This window comes from Salvia miltiorrhiza, chromosome 7 (assembly GCF_028751815.1).
Source record: "Salvia miltiorrhiza cultivar Shanhuang (shh) chromosome 7, IMPLAD_Smil_shh, whole genome shotgun sequence".
In the NCBI taxonomy this organism is placed as follows: Eukaryota; Viridiplantae; Streptophyta; class Magnoliopsida; order Lamiales; family Lamiaceae; genus Salvia; species Salvia miltiorrhiza.
Genome location: NC_080393.1, coordinates 1959338 through 1974365, shown reverse-complemented (window position 1 = coordinate 1974365; position 15028 = coordinate 1959338). Strand labels below are relative to the sequence as shown.

Below are 15028 nucleotides of genomic sequence, written 5' to 3'. Positions count from 1 at the left end.
AAACATACGACAAAATATATGAAAACAATTAAATGCACTATAATTTGTATTTCTCTACTACATATAAAAAAACTATAAACACTATAACACAAAAGAAACAATTAATCAATAGCTCATGAAAAATTAAAACATGAAAATAGTTAGAGAAAAAAATCATAATAAAAAATAATGCAATACTTTTCTTGCATGATAAAATAGTACTAATTTTCATGATTTCACAAAATATATTACGCAAATAACCAAAAAAAAATTCAAAAGCTAGCTTCCTTAAAAAATCTAACTTGGAGAGAGATAGAGACAGAGACAGAGAGAGAGAGAGTTAATTTTGAAACTTTTAATTTGTATATCTTTTTTATTTTAAAATTATAAATTAAATCAAAGCTTGTCATAATCTTTAATTTGATATGCACATTAAATATTTTTTTTATTAATCAAAGTGTACAAATTTTAAAAACTCTAAAAGTGAAAAAAAAAAAATTGAAAATATCAAAAAAGAAAAAGATAAAAGATTAAAGAGAGAGAGAAGAGAGAATGACGGCTAATTCAACATATTAGTTAGTTAAATGGATAGAAAATAGTGGGTTAAATGGATAGAATAGTCTAATTCAACATATTAGTTAGTTAAATGGATAGAAAATAGTGGGTTAAATGGATAGAATAGTGGGAGATAGAAAATTTGACGGTAAAAAATTACCATTAAAATGCTATTTTCTTATTGCATATAAATTATATCTATTAGATATTTTTTTATGTGTCTGGAATTTGTATTTATTTTGTACACCTGTTTTAAATAATACAACACTTCTTCTACCAACAATGACACAAGTCTTTCTATAATGAAATTGTAACATTTTTTTTATTTTTTTAATATGCATACCTTGTGAATGATATTTGTATAGAAAAAAACAAAGTAACATATTGAATTTGATCTTGATCTCTGTGATTGAACTTGATCTGTCAGACAATGATCCAAGTCTTTCTATAATTTTAACAACTTTTTAAGGATGAACACATGTTTTAATAAAATTATTGTAAATAAAATAAATGTACTATTTATAGGGATAGTGTTAATTCAAAAAAGTAGAATAAAAGTGTGACATTCTGAAACCAATTTATTTATTTGAAATTATTTATCTTTGAATTATTTGAATTTTAATTATTGTGAAGACATCGAAAATTTCATTATATGCTCAGTCTATGAATTTGTCTAGGTTATACCTATTGAAACATAAAGTTATATTCTCAATTACTTTTAGTATAAATTGGGCCTAAATAAATTATTTATTTGAGCTTATTTGCATTGGGCCTTATTCTACATATTGGGCCAAAAAATTAATATAATTATAAAAGCCCATGAATTTGAAGGATAATAAGAAATTAGAAACAAAACAAAACAACAAGCCTCTCAAAATAAGAAATTTGAAGGATAATAAGAAATTAGAAAAGAAATAGTCAAATAGGGGAAATTGAGTGTATGACTGCTGGATAGCCGGAGAGACGAAGGTGGAGGCAGCAGTTGAGCGGCGCTGTTTCCGTCGCGGTAACGGCCGAGAGAGGGAGCTGCGAGAGACGTGAGTTCGGTGGCGTTGGGCGGCTGATCGCCGGAGCATAGGTGGGGGCGGCATCGGCAGAAGCCGAGAGAGATATTGTAATTTACATAATTCAATAAATAAAATAAGTTTAACTTTGATTCATATTTACTAAATATTTACTAATATAAATCATGTATTGAAGAAAAAGGATGATGGATCTTCTAAGTATTTTATTTTTATTTTATCAATACATGTAGTTATGTAGATACATTATGCCGTTATAACAAATGAGATGCTAAAACTAAGAAGCCACAAGTTACAACAATTATACAAGATTCTTCAACTCAGATTAGCCTCAACATCATCTATATATATCTCACACACACACACACACACACACACACTTGCAACATCAGCTAAGACAGTCCTAAAACCAGACCACCTTATTTTAACAACACATTCCCATGAAAATGTTTCACCTTCAAAATCCAATAAATGTTCTTGAAGGTTGAAACCAAGATTATTGTATGACTGCAGATTGTTACACAACTGAAACTAGAAACTAGCAAAACATCCTGTGAAAATTTACATATGACATATTCCTCAATGCATACCTTTCTTTTGCACCGTCACCAAATCCAGAGTAGACCCATAAGTTGCGTTGAGCGCCTCGGCACACCAGCCATGGCCGTCGTCTATAGTTGGCATACGGACTTCCATGACCGGAGCTGCAGGGTTCTGCGCTCCCGGCATGATCACTCCTGCAAAAACTCTCAGAACATTTGATGCATCGATGTCCAAGCACACGTTAATCTCCGGGACGCCTTTTGGTGCCGGTGGTATCCCTGTGAGCTTGAAATAGCCCAGGAGATGGTTCTTTTCCACGGCTTTCTCGTCACCTTCGTAGACAATGATCAAAGCCTCGGCTTGGTTGTCATGCACGGTCGTGAGGATCATGTCGCGTCTGACTGGCATCGTCGTATTCTGATGTATGATCGGGATGAAGCTGTTTCCATCTGCTCTCACTCCAATGCTCAGTGGTGTTGCCTGAATTGTTAGAAGGTCCAAATGCCCGAAAGGATCGTTGACTCCAGTAGCTACCGCGCCTTCTAGAGCTGCCCCTCGGACTGCAGCCTCCAACGGGTTGATCCCCGCGTATGGATCCTTTTTGCAGACGCCCGTAACGATCTTTTGCAGCTTCGGGATGTTGGAGCAGCCACCAACAAGGATAACATCACTTATATCCCCTATTTCCACCTTTGCATCGAGCAAGCACCGTTTGATAAGGCTCTCACATTTCTCAAAGATTTCTCTGTTCACTTGCTCGAATTCTGCCCTATCAAGAATCTTGCATATCTTTCTCCCGTTCCCCAAGTCAATATCGATTTGAACACTAGATTGGGAGGAGAGTTTGTGGATAGCATCCTGCGTTGCAACGCGAAGCAACCCCATCCTCGTGATCTCTTCAATCCCACGGGTCGAGAAGTGACTGTCCATGTCAGGTAGGAGGTGGCGCATCGTATTTAGAAGTATGTCTTCGCCTCCTATTGCACTTCCCGCCAAGGCTTTTATCTGCGACACTCCTCCTGCAGTGGCAGAGACTGCTACATCGCAGAATCCAGCACCCATGTTGAAGATAACAGCGATTTTCTCGCTTCCACTGCTCATGTTCTCGTGTACGTTCTGCTGCTGTGCATACAGCAATGCGACTGCAGTTGGTTCGGGCATCAACCTCAGGACTTGAAGACCAGCCATGGCACATGCTCTTTCGACCCGAGTCAGCTGGAACCGACTAAACGACACTGGAATGGTCAAGACAACACTGCATACAGGACGCTTCAGCCGGAGCTCAGCCATTGTTCTCAGCTCAATGAGAAATATTGCAAGAACCTCTTCAGGAGTAGTAGACCTCCACATGTTCTTAACTAGTGCAGCGATGAACGGCCTCACACCGATGTTCAAGGTCTGCACCAGGAAGGGGAGGCATTTGCTCGCATGAACAACGGGGTCCGTGTCAACTCTACCAACCAGACGCTTAATGTTGAAGATTGCAGCCCCTGATAGCATCTCATACTCATGAGCCAACTGATTGCTCACGCCTCCAGCAGGAATCTCATCTTTGAAGGTGACATACGAACGCATCAACTTCTGGTTTCGTGTGTTCCTGATAAGTTCCACCTCGGAGCCACTCCAGACTGCAACACTACATTGTGAAGTACCAATGTCAATTCCGATTGCTACTTCTGGTAGATGCGAAGAAGATTTTTCCTCTCCAGTAGTTTCGCTGTCAGATGCTACAGTATATGCTGGTTCCGCCATTCTTGAAAATCAAAGATTGCCTACAAAATATAGAGCATGTTGGACAAATTGTATGAATAAAGAATGTTTCTTTCTACCGCAAAATAGAGTATGTTGGACTAATTGTATGAATAAAGAATGGAAAAATAAAGTGAACACGATGAAATGATTGTATACTGCAATTAATTAATACACAATCTACGTACATGAATCCCTCTTACTAAGTAGATACGATAATCCTATCGTGAATGAAAGATTGCCTACAAAATATAACAATCCATCTAATCATAAAACAAATTTAAAAGAAATTAAAAAAGATCCTATCTCTTTGATCACTCTCATATGCCTCTTCAAAGCTTGTGCATTGCCTCAATACACAGCTCATTGCACGAAAACTCGAAAACACCAAGCTCGTGTTCGTTAAATGGTAACGCACATCCCATCAAACGGCTTCTCATTCCTCAATTCATCTAGAACACTCTGTTCGAGTTAACCAAGTTGCAAAGAATGTAATGTCACTCAGGCTTTTCAACAAACACAAAGTGATGAAATTAATGTACTTTCTATCTATTATAAAGATCTAGAACACTCATCAAATCTCCAAACCCTCCATTATAAAAATCCTATCACTGAGTAATTATGAAATGAAATAAACAACCATGCACCAATGGAAGAGAAAACTAAAAGTGGCATGAAAAAGGAAATCTAGACAATCATGATGCAGATGAACGAACAAACCTAAGTCGAAATTTCTCTTCCTTATTCAATTTCTATTCCAAAAACTTGTCATTCCAGAACGTGATAATCAAACCAAATTGAAGAGTACCAAAAAAAATAGAACAAATTATTAAACATAATCATTTAATCAACGCAAAAGCGAAAATGCTTAAAACACAAAGCGTCAAAAGTGTGTCATTGAAGAACTACTAACCGATTAGAATTTGGAACAAAGTGAGCAAGATAGAAGCAATCGAGAAGAGAGGAATAGCTGAAGCGAGATTAAAGAAGCTTAATTTGTGGAATTTGCTCGAAAATGAGAAAGGAAGAGGCGATTGAAGTAGTAGAAAGTTGCAGAAGAAATGGGAAGGAAAAGCAGTATATGCGAAGGTGCTCTCGCTCGCATTCTCTAGAGCTTCCCAGAGACTGTGAGAGATGATTACGTGTTCCCATTTTTGTTTCTTTTTTCTTTTTCATATTTATAGTTTAGGAACAATATTTAATAATTTACCATTTTCCTATTTGGAATACATTAGGTTTCAAATTTTTAAATTTTAGAAATTTTTATATGGATCATGTTTTGTATTTAATATAGGGCACTACGATTGGAATTCGACTGTATATAATTCAAATTTGTCATTGTAATTTACTCCAATATTGAAGTATGTGTATATATGCTTATAAATTAAATAAATATATTTATATGTTAGATGTACCACAATTATAGCTGACAGTGACGGATCCAGAATTTTTTAATTGAGGGTACGAAAAATTAATATCATAAATATAAATTGTTTTCAGGAGTAGTAATTTTTTTTTTGAACTCCAAAACTCTGACACAATTTCACCCTAAATTTTTAAGTTTTGCATTGTCTATGAGGATATGCGTAAATCGTCAAATAAATTATCGGTGTTTGTCTTCAGTTTTTTAGTTTGGTTTGTACTTTTTTTTTTAATTACTTAATCATCGCAGTGCAGCAACCTTTATTAATCATATGAGGCCCTCGATTAATTAAAAAAAAAAAAAGGAAAAATTCAAATTCAAATAATATATAAAAATAAAGAAATGGCTGATCAGTTTTCTCATTTGATTATTGGTAGGGGTACAAAATTATATTCCCTCCGTCCGCGATATCGTTTCCACATTTGCCATTTCGGTTCGTCCGCGATATCGTTTCCACTTTCATTTATAGAAATAGGGTCCACAAACTTCCACTCACAACAATAGTAAGACTCAAACTCCACTCATTACATATCCATTACTATCCACCACTTTTCTTAAAACTCGTGCTGTCCACAATTTGGAAACGATATCGCGGACGGAGGAAGTATTAAATAATATATTTTATATATATCATATGATATTACTATTTTATTTTTTGGGGGGTACAACGGTACTCCCACCGTCCCATGCTGGATACCGATTCGCCCTGATAGCTCATATTATGAGCTTATCAATGTCATTGGTTGATTTGACAGTTTTTATTATTTTTAATTTCAAATTCAAGAGCTGTTGCAATATTAGCAAATAAAAGAACTTATAGAGAAACTAGGTAGCAACAGCTTAAAAAGAAATTTCAATCATTTTAAATATAATTGGATACTTTAATCGAATCGTTTAGTTAGATAGAATTTTGAAGGCAAATATTTAAAACTGTGTTATGCCATGGGCCAAATTTGGACTAAATAATGATTCAATCAAAATGGGCCTTGGGTTTGGCCCATGGCAGGTCTGTCTCTAATTGTTGTCGTAAACAAAATAAATAAACTTAAACATGGTTTTTTTTTTAATACTATATAAAACACATGTTTAATTGCCTTCAAAATTCTATCAAACTAATCGATTCCATTAAAGTATCCAAATATGTTAAAACGATTGAAATTTCTTTTTAAGCTGCTGCTACCTATATAGTTTCTCTTTCAGTTCTTTTATTTGCTAATATTGCAACCGTACTTGAATCCCGAATTTTACTCACCGAATATTTTGAGGCTCACGAGCCTATACAAACTTTCTAAATTTATATTTATATTTAAAATATTGATTATTTTATTTTAAAAATAAATTATTTTATTCAAAATAAATTAATTATTTTCTTATAACAGACAAAATTAATTAGAAATTCAATACAATTATTATTAATTTTAGTGGATAAATATAAGTCGTGTCTACTAATAATTTATATTTTTCAAATTGAATCACTTGACGAACATGTTCACGAGCTAACGAGCCGAATGCTACTAAGTTCAAGTTTGGTTTGTTTATTTTACGAGCTTCTCTAAACGAACTTGAACGAGATTTTTACGAGCCGAGCTCCGAATAGTTCGCGAGCGGCTTGGTTTCTTTACAGCCAGCCCTAGGCTAATGTGAGTTGAAGAATCTTGTAGAATTGGTGTTTGAACTTTTGCCTTCTTAATATGCTAGATTTACAATAACATATATCTACTTGTATTGATAAAATAAAAATATCATCCTTTGTCTTCAATAGAGGAATTTAAACTTCAGTAAATAAAGGGGAAATGAGAGAAGTCAAAGATACATGTTACATGAATCATTATGTTAGAGCAGTGCATGATAAGAGTAACATATAATTTCCATATATGTAATATTAATACTAAGAGTTGGTGATAAACTTTTGACGAAATTGTATGAAAATACTTTTCTGACATTCTTGGCAAATAATTAACAATCTTTACCTAGCAAAGCAATCTACAAGTTTCAGACATGAAAATGACTCTGCTTATTCAAGTTCAACAGAAAAGGCAATAGAAACAATATATCTATCTTTTTTGTCTTTTCTTTCAACTTTCTACTCTTTTAGTTCAGACTTTTCCATGACAGATAAAAAAGATGACCAAATTCAACAATTCATTGCTAGATCAACTACAAAGATATTGCAACACAAGAAGAAGAAGAAAATGGTGTTGCTCGAATCCGATGTTTAACTCGACTTCGCCACATGACATGTATCGGTGAAATGAAACACGAACTACAGAAAACGCGACGTAGTACATAAATTCATGTAGCATAGTCGAATTGTGCAGTTAAAGTTGCCCACAAACTTCACAGTTGGCATCAAGAACATGTTACAGCAATGAAATTGTTTGGAGGGCCACAGCCCAGAATCAAATTCTTGAATCATCAAGATTCAAGAATCAAGAATTGGATCACTTCTCCAATAAATGATTTCAAAGACATAAACTAAATGAACCTAGTCCTATTGTGCAATTCTATGATCATGCAGGTGGGATTTCTATACACAGAAGAAGGATTCATCAATTGAACTCAAAGAATCAGCACAGCTTTGGAAAGAATAGTAAACAACCAACAATTGTTCAACATATTCAAGAATTCATTGCTAGATCAACTACAAAGATATTGCAACACAAGAAGAAGAAAAAAATGGTGTTGCTCGAATCCGATGTTTAACTCGACTTCGCCACATGACATGTATCGGTGAAATGAAACACGAACTACAGAAAACGCGACGTAGTACATAAATTCATGTAGCATAGTCGAATTGTGCAGCTAAAGTTGCCCACAAACTTCACAGTTGGCATCAAGAACATGTTACAGCAATGAAATTGTTTGGAGGGCCACAGCCCAGAATCAAATTCTTGAATCATCAAGATTCAAGAATCAAGAATTGGATCACTTCTCCAATAAATGATTTCAAAGACATGAACTAAATGAACCTAGTCCTATTGTGCAATGCTATGATCATGCAGGTGGGATTTCTATACACAGAAGAAGGATTCATCAATAGAACTCAAAGAATCAGCACAGCTTTGGAAAGAATAGTAAACAACCAACAATTGTTCAATCATTCTTCCAAGCATACAAGAAAAGTGAGAAACCAAGACCTGTCATGTTGCTACTAGTCTCCCTCAAACTCTCTGAACAGCTCCAAGAAAAGGCCGGTGAATCGCACATTGAAGGGCTCCCGGTGCTCCACATCTTCTCCGCGGACAAACTACTCTGGAACATGAACACGGCATTGCCAAGGCTCGGGCCAAACAGCCAGTTGTGGACATCCCAAAACACCTCAACGGGCAAGCCATCAACGAAGATGGTGTGATTCCCACGGAACTTCCACTGCAGATGCTTCACTTGCATAACCGTTTTGGCATCAACGCGAACTAAGAGAGACGGATCATCGCTGCAGCTAGCGTCACACTCGATTCTGAGGTCATGAATCTGGCCATTGTCACAGAATTGTGCCTTTGTGCCATAGACCCTTTTCCCAGAAATGTGCTCTTTTTTGGAAATGAGCATTGCACTAGAAAGTGAAGCAACTGCCCCAGTTTTCTTGAATGCTTCTCTCCTCATATCCCCAACTAGCAAAACCATATCCCCTTTCAACACAACTGCTATGTAGTAACCCTGCAACGGCTCCGGCCCGGACCCGAATTTCGCCATAGAAAGATCCCAAAATATCTCAATTTTACTCGAATTCACTTCTAGATTCTTGGATCCTTTCCTCTTTGAGAACAAAGAGGGCTTCACATCTACTTTGCATAAGAATTGATGAGATGCATCATCTATCTCAACACTTAGGCATTGTCCCATCAAATTCTTGCTCCAAACAATACTAATCAAGCAAGATTTCCCAAAGAATTTACATCTATACACACACGCCACAGAATTTTGAGAGGGTTTAGTCCCACTCACACTAGAACAAGAAGCATCAGCAACCTGAACTCCATTCTCCCCAAAACAAGAAGGAAAATCCCTCATCTTGCCCTTTTTCCTACTAGATTCAAAAAAAGTCTAGATCTTTCCGCACACTAAAGCCGACTCCTCAACAAAAATCCAATCTTTACACAGCGAAAGCAGGAAAATCGAAAAGGGCAGGTGAGAAACATACCAAGATCCAATCTTTACGAGGTGAATCCAAGAACCCAATTTTCCTTCGTGTTGAACTTCAATTTTTCTAGGGATGAAAAAACAACCTTTTCTTTTGCGTGTGGGAGTTTTAAGGTTGGAGGAAACAACTGTTTTTAAGGTAAGGACAAGTGGAGTTGCAGATTGAGGGCAAATTTTTCGGGGCTGTAAGAAAGCAGAGAACTAGAATCACGGTTTAAAGATTTTTTCTTGTTTTCTTGCTAAAGAGAAGACCACCATACTCGAATATTTGAATTATCGCTATCGACTTTGCTTGAATTTGCAGAGAAAAATAATAGTCACATGCTAAAGTGCTGGAACTGTCTGCAATGGAATATTTAAAAATTGGAGAAATTTTTTTAAATGAGGCTGAGAAATTATAAATATTTGAGAAATTCAAAACAGGAAAGATTCCTCTGTCGTCTTCTTTTCCATCATACATAGTTGGCAGTTTCACTCTAAAAAGTAATTTTGGAAGTGTGCATTTTCCCATTTACGGTAAATAAAAATATTTCATATTTTAATATATGAGGTTCTTTACTTCTTTTTAACAAAAAATAAAATAAAAAATCAAATGTATGCATAATTACGATGAGTAATTCAATAGTAACTTTTTTTTGTTTGGGTGATTGAGGTTATTTTCCGAGAGAGATAGGGGATTTGATTTTTTTTTTCAACTCCATGTAATTTTCAATAATATATATGTGAACATAATAAGTAATAAATCAATTTGGTAATGCATAAATTGAAAATACATCATAATTAGAGTTTGTATTCGGTGTCTTTGAATTAGAAATTTTATATGAGCTAAAACTACACCATTTTGGAAATACTTATATTGTGCATCGCATGATTGAAATGAATATTATATTTTGGGATGAAATAATGTAATTAGGATTTTGAAGAGAAATGGCCACATTTGTTGCTTTTGTTTTGAGCAAAGATAAGCGTAAATGGTGGGGTTGCTATAATTATTGATTGATAAAGACAAAGTTTATAGAGCATGCAAAATCATGAAACCAATTGCCCTTTTTGTGAGTATTGCGTGCAGCCAACAAAATTATGTTCACATATTACCCATAATAACTTTTCTCCAAAGTGGGATCCAAGGAAAAAGATTTATTATATCCTTTTTGGAAACAGAAATAATTTATTAGAATTATGGCAAAAATAATTTATTAAAACTTTGGGCGAATTCTCATTTTTCCCATGACTTTCAAATGTTAGTGTAAAATATATAAACTTTCAATTGAGCATGATTTTTCTCATAAATTGCACCTCTATCCTAGACAAGAAGAAGGATTACCTTCAATAAACAAGGATTATGTACATCGTCAATTCTAACGGCTGCACAAGAAAGGGATGAGACAGTGACTTCTTTTTAGTGTTTGCGAGCAAATGAGAGTAAAATAAGAAACAAATCTAAAAATTAGGAGAAAATTAGGGTTATTAATTAAATCACTTACTAAAATAACGTTGTTTTCTCTATTTTATCAAACGACGTCGTTTGAAAGTTAGCATTAGTAGGCCACGTTACTTACAAGTCAGCAAAAGTATGGTCGGAAGACTTCATCATGGAGAAAATTAGACTCAATTCAAAATTTATGTATTTTGCACTAACATTTGAAAGTTATGGAAAAAAATGATAATTCGTCCAAAGTAGGTGGATTTTGACGTTATTTATCCTAAAAAAAATTGGTAAAGATTGCGGATAGTAGAAAAAAACTTTAGGCCAATTAGTTTTATTTTCAGAGAAATGTTTATAAGTTTTTTACAGCATCAAACAATAAATTTATATTTGTTTTAACTCATTTTAAATTTTTAGGTGGCTCACGTAGAAACTTATTTGACCCGCCACACACATATTATACCTCATTTCAAACCTATAATTTTCAAAATTCAAATTCACTCAATTGTATTTATTTTTATTTTCTCAAGAGAAAACATCTACCAACCTCATTGATTCAACTAAAAAATGAAAATATATGCAGGAATAAATAAAATCAAACAAAACCAAAAAAGTTTGTGTTTCAGAGATTCAACCAACTAATAAAATTTTCTGGTGATGTGACTGCATAGGCTAAAAAAGCCAAATTCAACTAGAAAATTTTCAAAGGTCAAAAAGTGTGTTATATATGAGACAAAACATGCCTACTACAATGGAATTATGTCTTGGATTTTTATATAATTAACCAGGCCCCCCTTCAAACCACATTGAAAATTTTTACTCCCTCCGTCCCGATATTCTTGTCCCGTTTTTTTTCGGCACGGGTATTAAGAAAAGTTGTATTAGGAAAAAAAGTTGTAGGGCCACATATGTTAATTAAGTTTAAGAATGGTTAACAGACTCCTCTTCAATTTGTTGCTGCCGTCAGTGGCGGGCCGCCGGAGCCGCCGGAACAGTGAATTTCTGAGAGCCGCCGGAACAGTGATTTTCAGAAACCAAAATTGAAACCCAGAGAGAGAAACGATTTTCTACAATTTTCTACACAAGAACAGTGAATCAGAAACCATTTAATGAACAACAATTTTCTACACAAGATCTGCCCAATTTTTGAAACAAAATTTTCTACACAAATTGTCGTTCATCAGTAGGGGTGAGCAAACGAAGGGCGGTGGTGGTGAGTTGAAAGAAACGAAAATAGAAACAAAAATTGAAAGAAAAGAAACAAAAATCTAAAACCAGAGAGAGAGGCGGTCCAAAGGGGGCGGATGGCGGCTCTGTGTCGGCGAAGGGCGGTGGTGGTGAGTTGCCACCGTCTGAGGGGAGAGAAAAACACAGGGAGGCTTGGGCGGCGCCTCTGTGTGGCGAAGGTGGGAGGACGAAGGCGAAGAGGTGAGAGGGCGGCAGAGGCGAGCACTAATTTCTGAAGAAAAAAAGAAAACAGAGCCCTTGGCGAAGAGGGCAGAGGTGGGAGGGCGGAGGTGAGAGGGCGGACAAGCTCAAAGGCGCCGGTACACAGAGGGGAGGCGACGCCGGCGAAACAGAGGGAAAGGGGGGAGGCGACGCTGGCGAAACAGAGGGGGGAGAGGGAAGGCGACGCAGGCGAAACAGAGAGGGAAGGGGGGAGGCGGCGCCGGCGCCAGTGCCGGCGGAACAGAGGGGGAAGGGGGAGGCCGATTTACAGGTGGGGAAGGCGAGAGGACAGAGGTGGGGGGGGGGCGAAGGGTAGAGAAGAGGGGGAGGCAAGAGAGTGTGGAGAGAGAGAGAGAGATAAATTAGGGTTTAGAGGGGGGAATTAATTAGGATAGTGTTTAATTAGAAATTAATTAGTTCCTAAAACTTTCCTAAAAAGGAAACGGGACATTATCGGTGGGACAACCCAAAAAGGAAAATGGGACTTGAATAGCGGGACGGAGGGAGTACTATTTACTTCATGATGCAAACGTTCTAATTAAATTTAATTATAGTTGAAAATTTTAAATTATAGATTAATAAAGCTTAATTGAGATAGAATATAAACCCAAATTAAAGATTGATGAATTTAAATGGAATGATTACACCGTGCTTAATGAATTGATGGTTTGTGATTTTAATATTACTCATTTCTTTCGTAATATACGCGAAAATAAATTAAAAACTTTACTAAAGGGACATTGCGTATGTCAATAAATATTAAAGCATGAAATTTAATAAATACTATAAAGAAAATAAGTAATCCAAATAGTTCTGAAATAATGACATATAATAATATAGAGGTGGTCTTAGGTACAATCGGATGTATCGTACAATCGAGTAATTACACCCTCACTTAAACCCTAACTCGTACCCTGATTCGAATTTGTATTCTGATCCAAACCGTATAAATAATACAGTATTATTTTAAATATGAATCAATTCAATTATACGATAGTAACGATACACCCGATTGTATCCAAATTTTTGTGTATTAATATAACAAACATATTCCCAATGCTTGATTATTAGTAAAAAAATTGTGGGCACCGAAGAAAAGTGTATCAAATGAAAGCTGTTATGCAATTAAAGCAATTACCTTTACAGCCCTTTAATTGTGCCTTTTAATCCTTAAATATTTTTCTCCAAATTATACCCTCATGTCTTGATAGTAGTCTCTCCTAGCTTTTTGGGGCACGGTGATTAATAAATGTATAAAAAGTAGTTAGATAAAATAGATTGGTGAAAATTATTTAAATATTAAGTATAAAAAGATAATAAATTGTCAAAAAGGAAATCGAATATTACTATTAAAACGTCTCAAAAAAGAAAGTAGGACATTATTATTGAGACAAGAGTATGATTGTCTTCTCACTTATTTAAAGAATTTGTGCAATATGCTATACATATTTATAAGGGTGTCTCCACTTTGTATCTAGCAGGAAATATCAGCTTAATTGCTGCATAAAAATATATAAATAAAAAATAGATTATGTGAAAATGAATAAATATGGTGAAAAGTGAAAATGAACTTCAATAGTTATTCGATCATACGCCGGATATTTTCTCAATTTTATTGCATGCGATTTTAATAAAAATGATAAGTTAGTAATTTAGATTTAACCATAACCGAAATTTCTTATAATTATGTGATTTGTTATTACTTTATTTATGTAACATATATATATATTGGATGTTTCCATCCACTATCAGAACTTCAATTTTTTTATTTATTTTTTAATTCTCTCTTTTGTACAGGAAGTTTGAACATAATTTTGTGTTGCTTCTTCACATCCTTTGATATTGATGAAAAATGCAAGTACTTTTTTTTTCTTTTACTAATTTTATTTTATTGACTTCCAGCAACAGAAATTGAACTCTATTATTTTGTTATTATTCTATTATACATCACTGCCAAAACGAAGTCTTCAAAGGAGACTTGCTACTCATGCCACATACGACCGATACATGATATGAAAAATGTTACTTATATTTAGAAGATTGCAGTTATTTTATTTTCCTTACGCAAATTTAAAAAATGTTAGTTGAGTGTGGCATGAATGTAAAAAATAATTATTTATAGTGAAATAAAACCATGAATTATTTCAAAATTATAACACTAAAGTGTGGCGAAAAAAATCACCATCTTTTTAATTTTTGTAATTTCGTCCCCCCAATTTTTTTCCGCATACGGAGTGTTGAGTTGGAGCTTACATGGATTTGTAAAGATGGCGTTTTTATGAGTGTTAATAGGGGAATCTACCCACTTCAATAATATGTCTTGCAAAACTACCCACTTTCAAAGTCAAAGACCGAAAAGCAAGTTTGATGGTGATGGGTTGCTTGGTTTTTTGTGTAAAAGTTGATGATGATGGAAATTGTGTAAGAGTTGTGTAAGAAAACAGTTAAAATTGGTACAAAATGTGAGAAAACGTCACTTTCATGCATTATAAGATTAAATAGATTTGCAAATTTTGAATAAATTAGGGGACGTTTGTGTGTTACAAACATTAATACGAAGGCAAAAAAAATCACGAATATGTCAATTCTTAAGATTTTTTTTTTGAAACCATTAAACTATGTATCCGCCAGTAATTCGTAGCCGGCCGAAGTAGCCGCTGAAGTTTGTGACCGGCGGCTACTATTCAACGGCTACTAATTACTGGCGGATACTTGTGTTATTCGCTTCAAAAAAAATACTTT

The 15028-nt window shown here is 34.9% G+C and overlaps 2 protein-coding genes across 2 annotated transcripts; both read right to left on the bottom strand.

Annotated features, from left to right (window-relative positions):
* Positions 1 to 1881: 1881 nt before the first annotated feature.
* On the bottom strand, positions 1882 to 5003 carry LOC130991490 (heat shock 70 kDa protein 8). Its single transcript, XM_057915747.1, has 2 exons — positions 4762 to 5003; positions 1882 to 3871 (listed from the first exon to the last, which is right to left on the bottom strand). Exon 2 carries the CDS (start codon positions 3849 to 3851, stop codon positions 2136 to 2138), a length of 1716 nt encoding a protein of 571 aa, XP_057771730.1. The 5' UTR covers positions 3852 to 3871; positions 4762 to 5003; the 3' UTR covers positions 1882 to 2135.
* Positions 5004 to 8068: 3065 nt separating this feature from the next.
* LOC130991489 (uncharacterized) lies at positions 8069 to 9835 on the bottom strand. The gene has a single exon (XM_057915746.1). It carries the CDS (start codon positions 9280 to 9282, stop codon positions 8365 to 8367), a length of 918 nt encoding a protein of 305 aa, XP_057771729.1. The 5' UTR covers positions 9283 to 9835; the 3' UTR covers positions 8069 to 8364.
* Between the last annotated feature and the right edge of the window lie 5193 nt (positions 9836 to 15028).

Bases quoted from the DNA above. Each gene is read 5' to 3' on its own strand.
- LOC130991490 (XM_057915747.1), bottom strand. From the start codon at position 3,851: ATGGCGGAACCAGCATATACTGTAGCATCTGACAGCGAAACTACTGGA.
- LOC130991489 (XM_057915746.1), bottom strand. From the start codon at position 9,282: ATGAGGGATTTTCCTTCTTGTTTTGGGGAGAATGGAGTTCAGGTTGCT.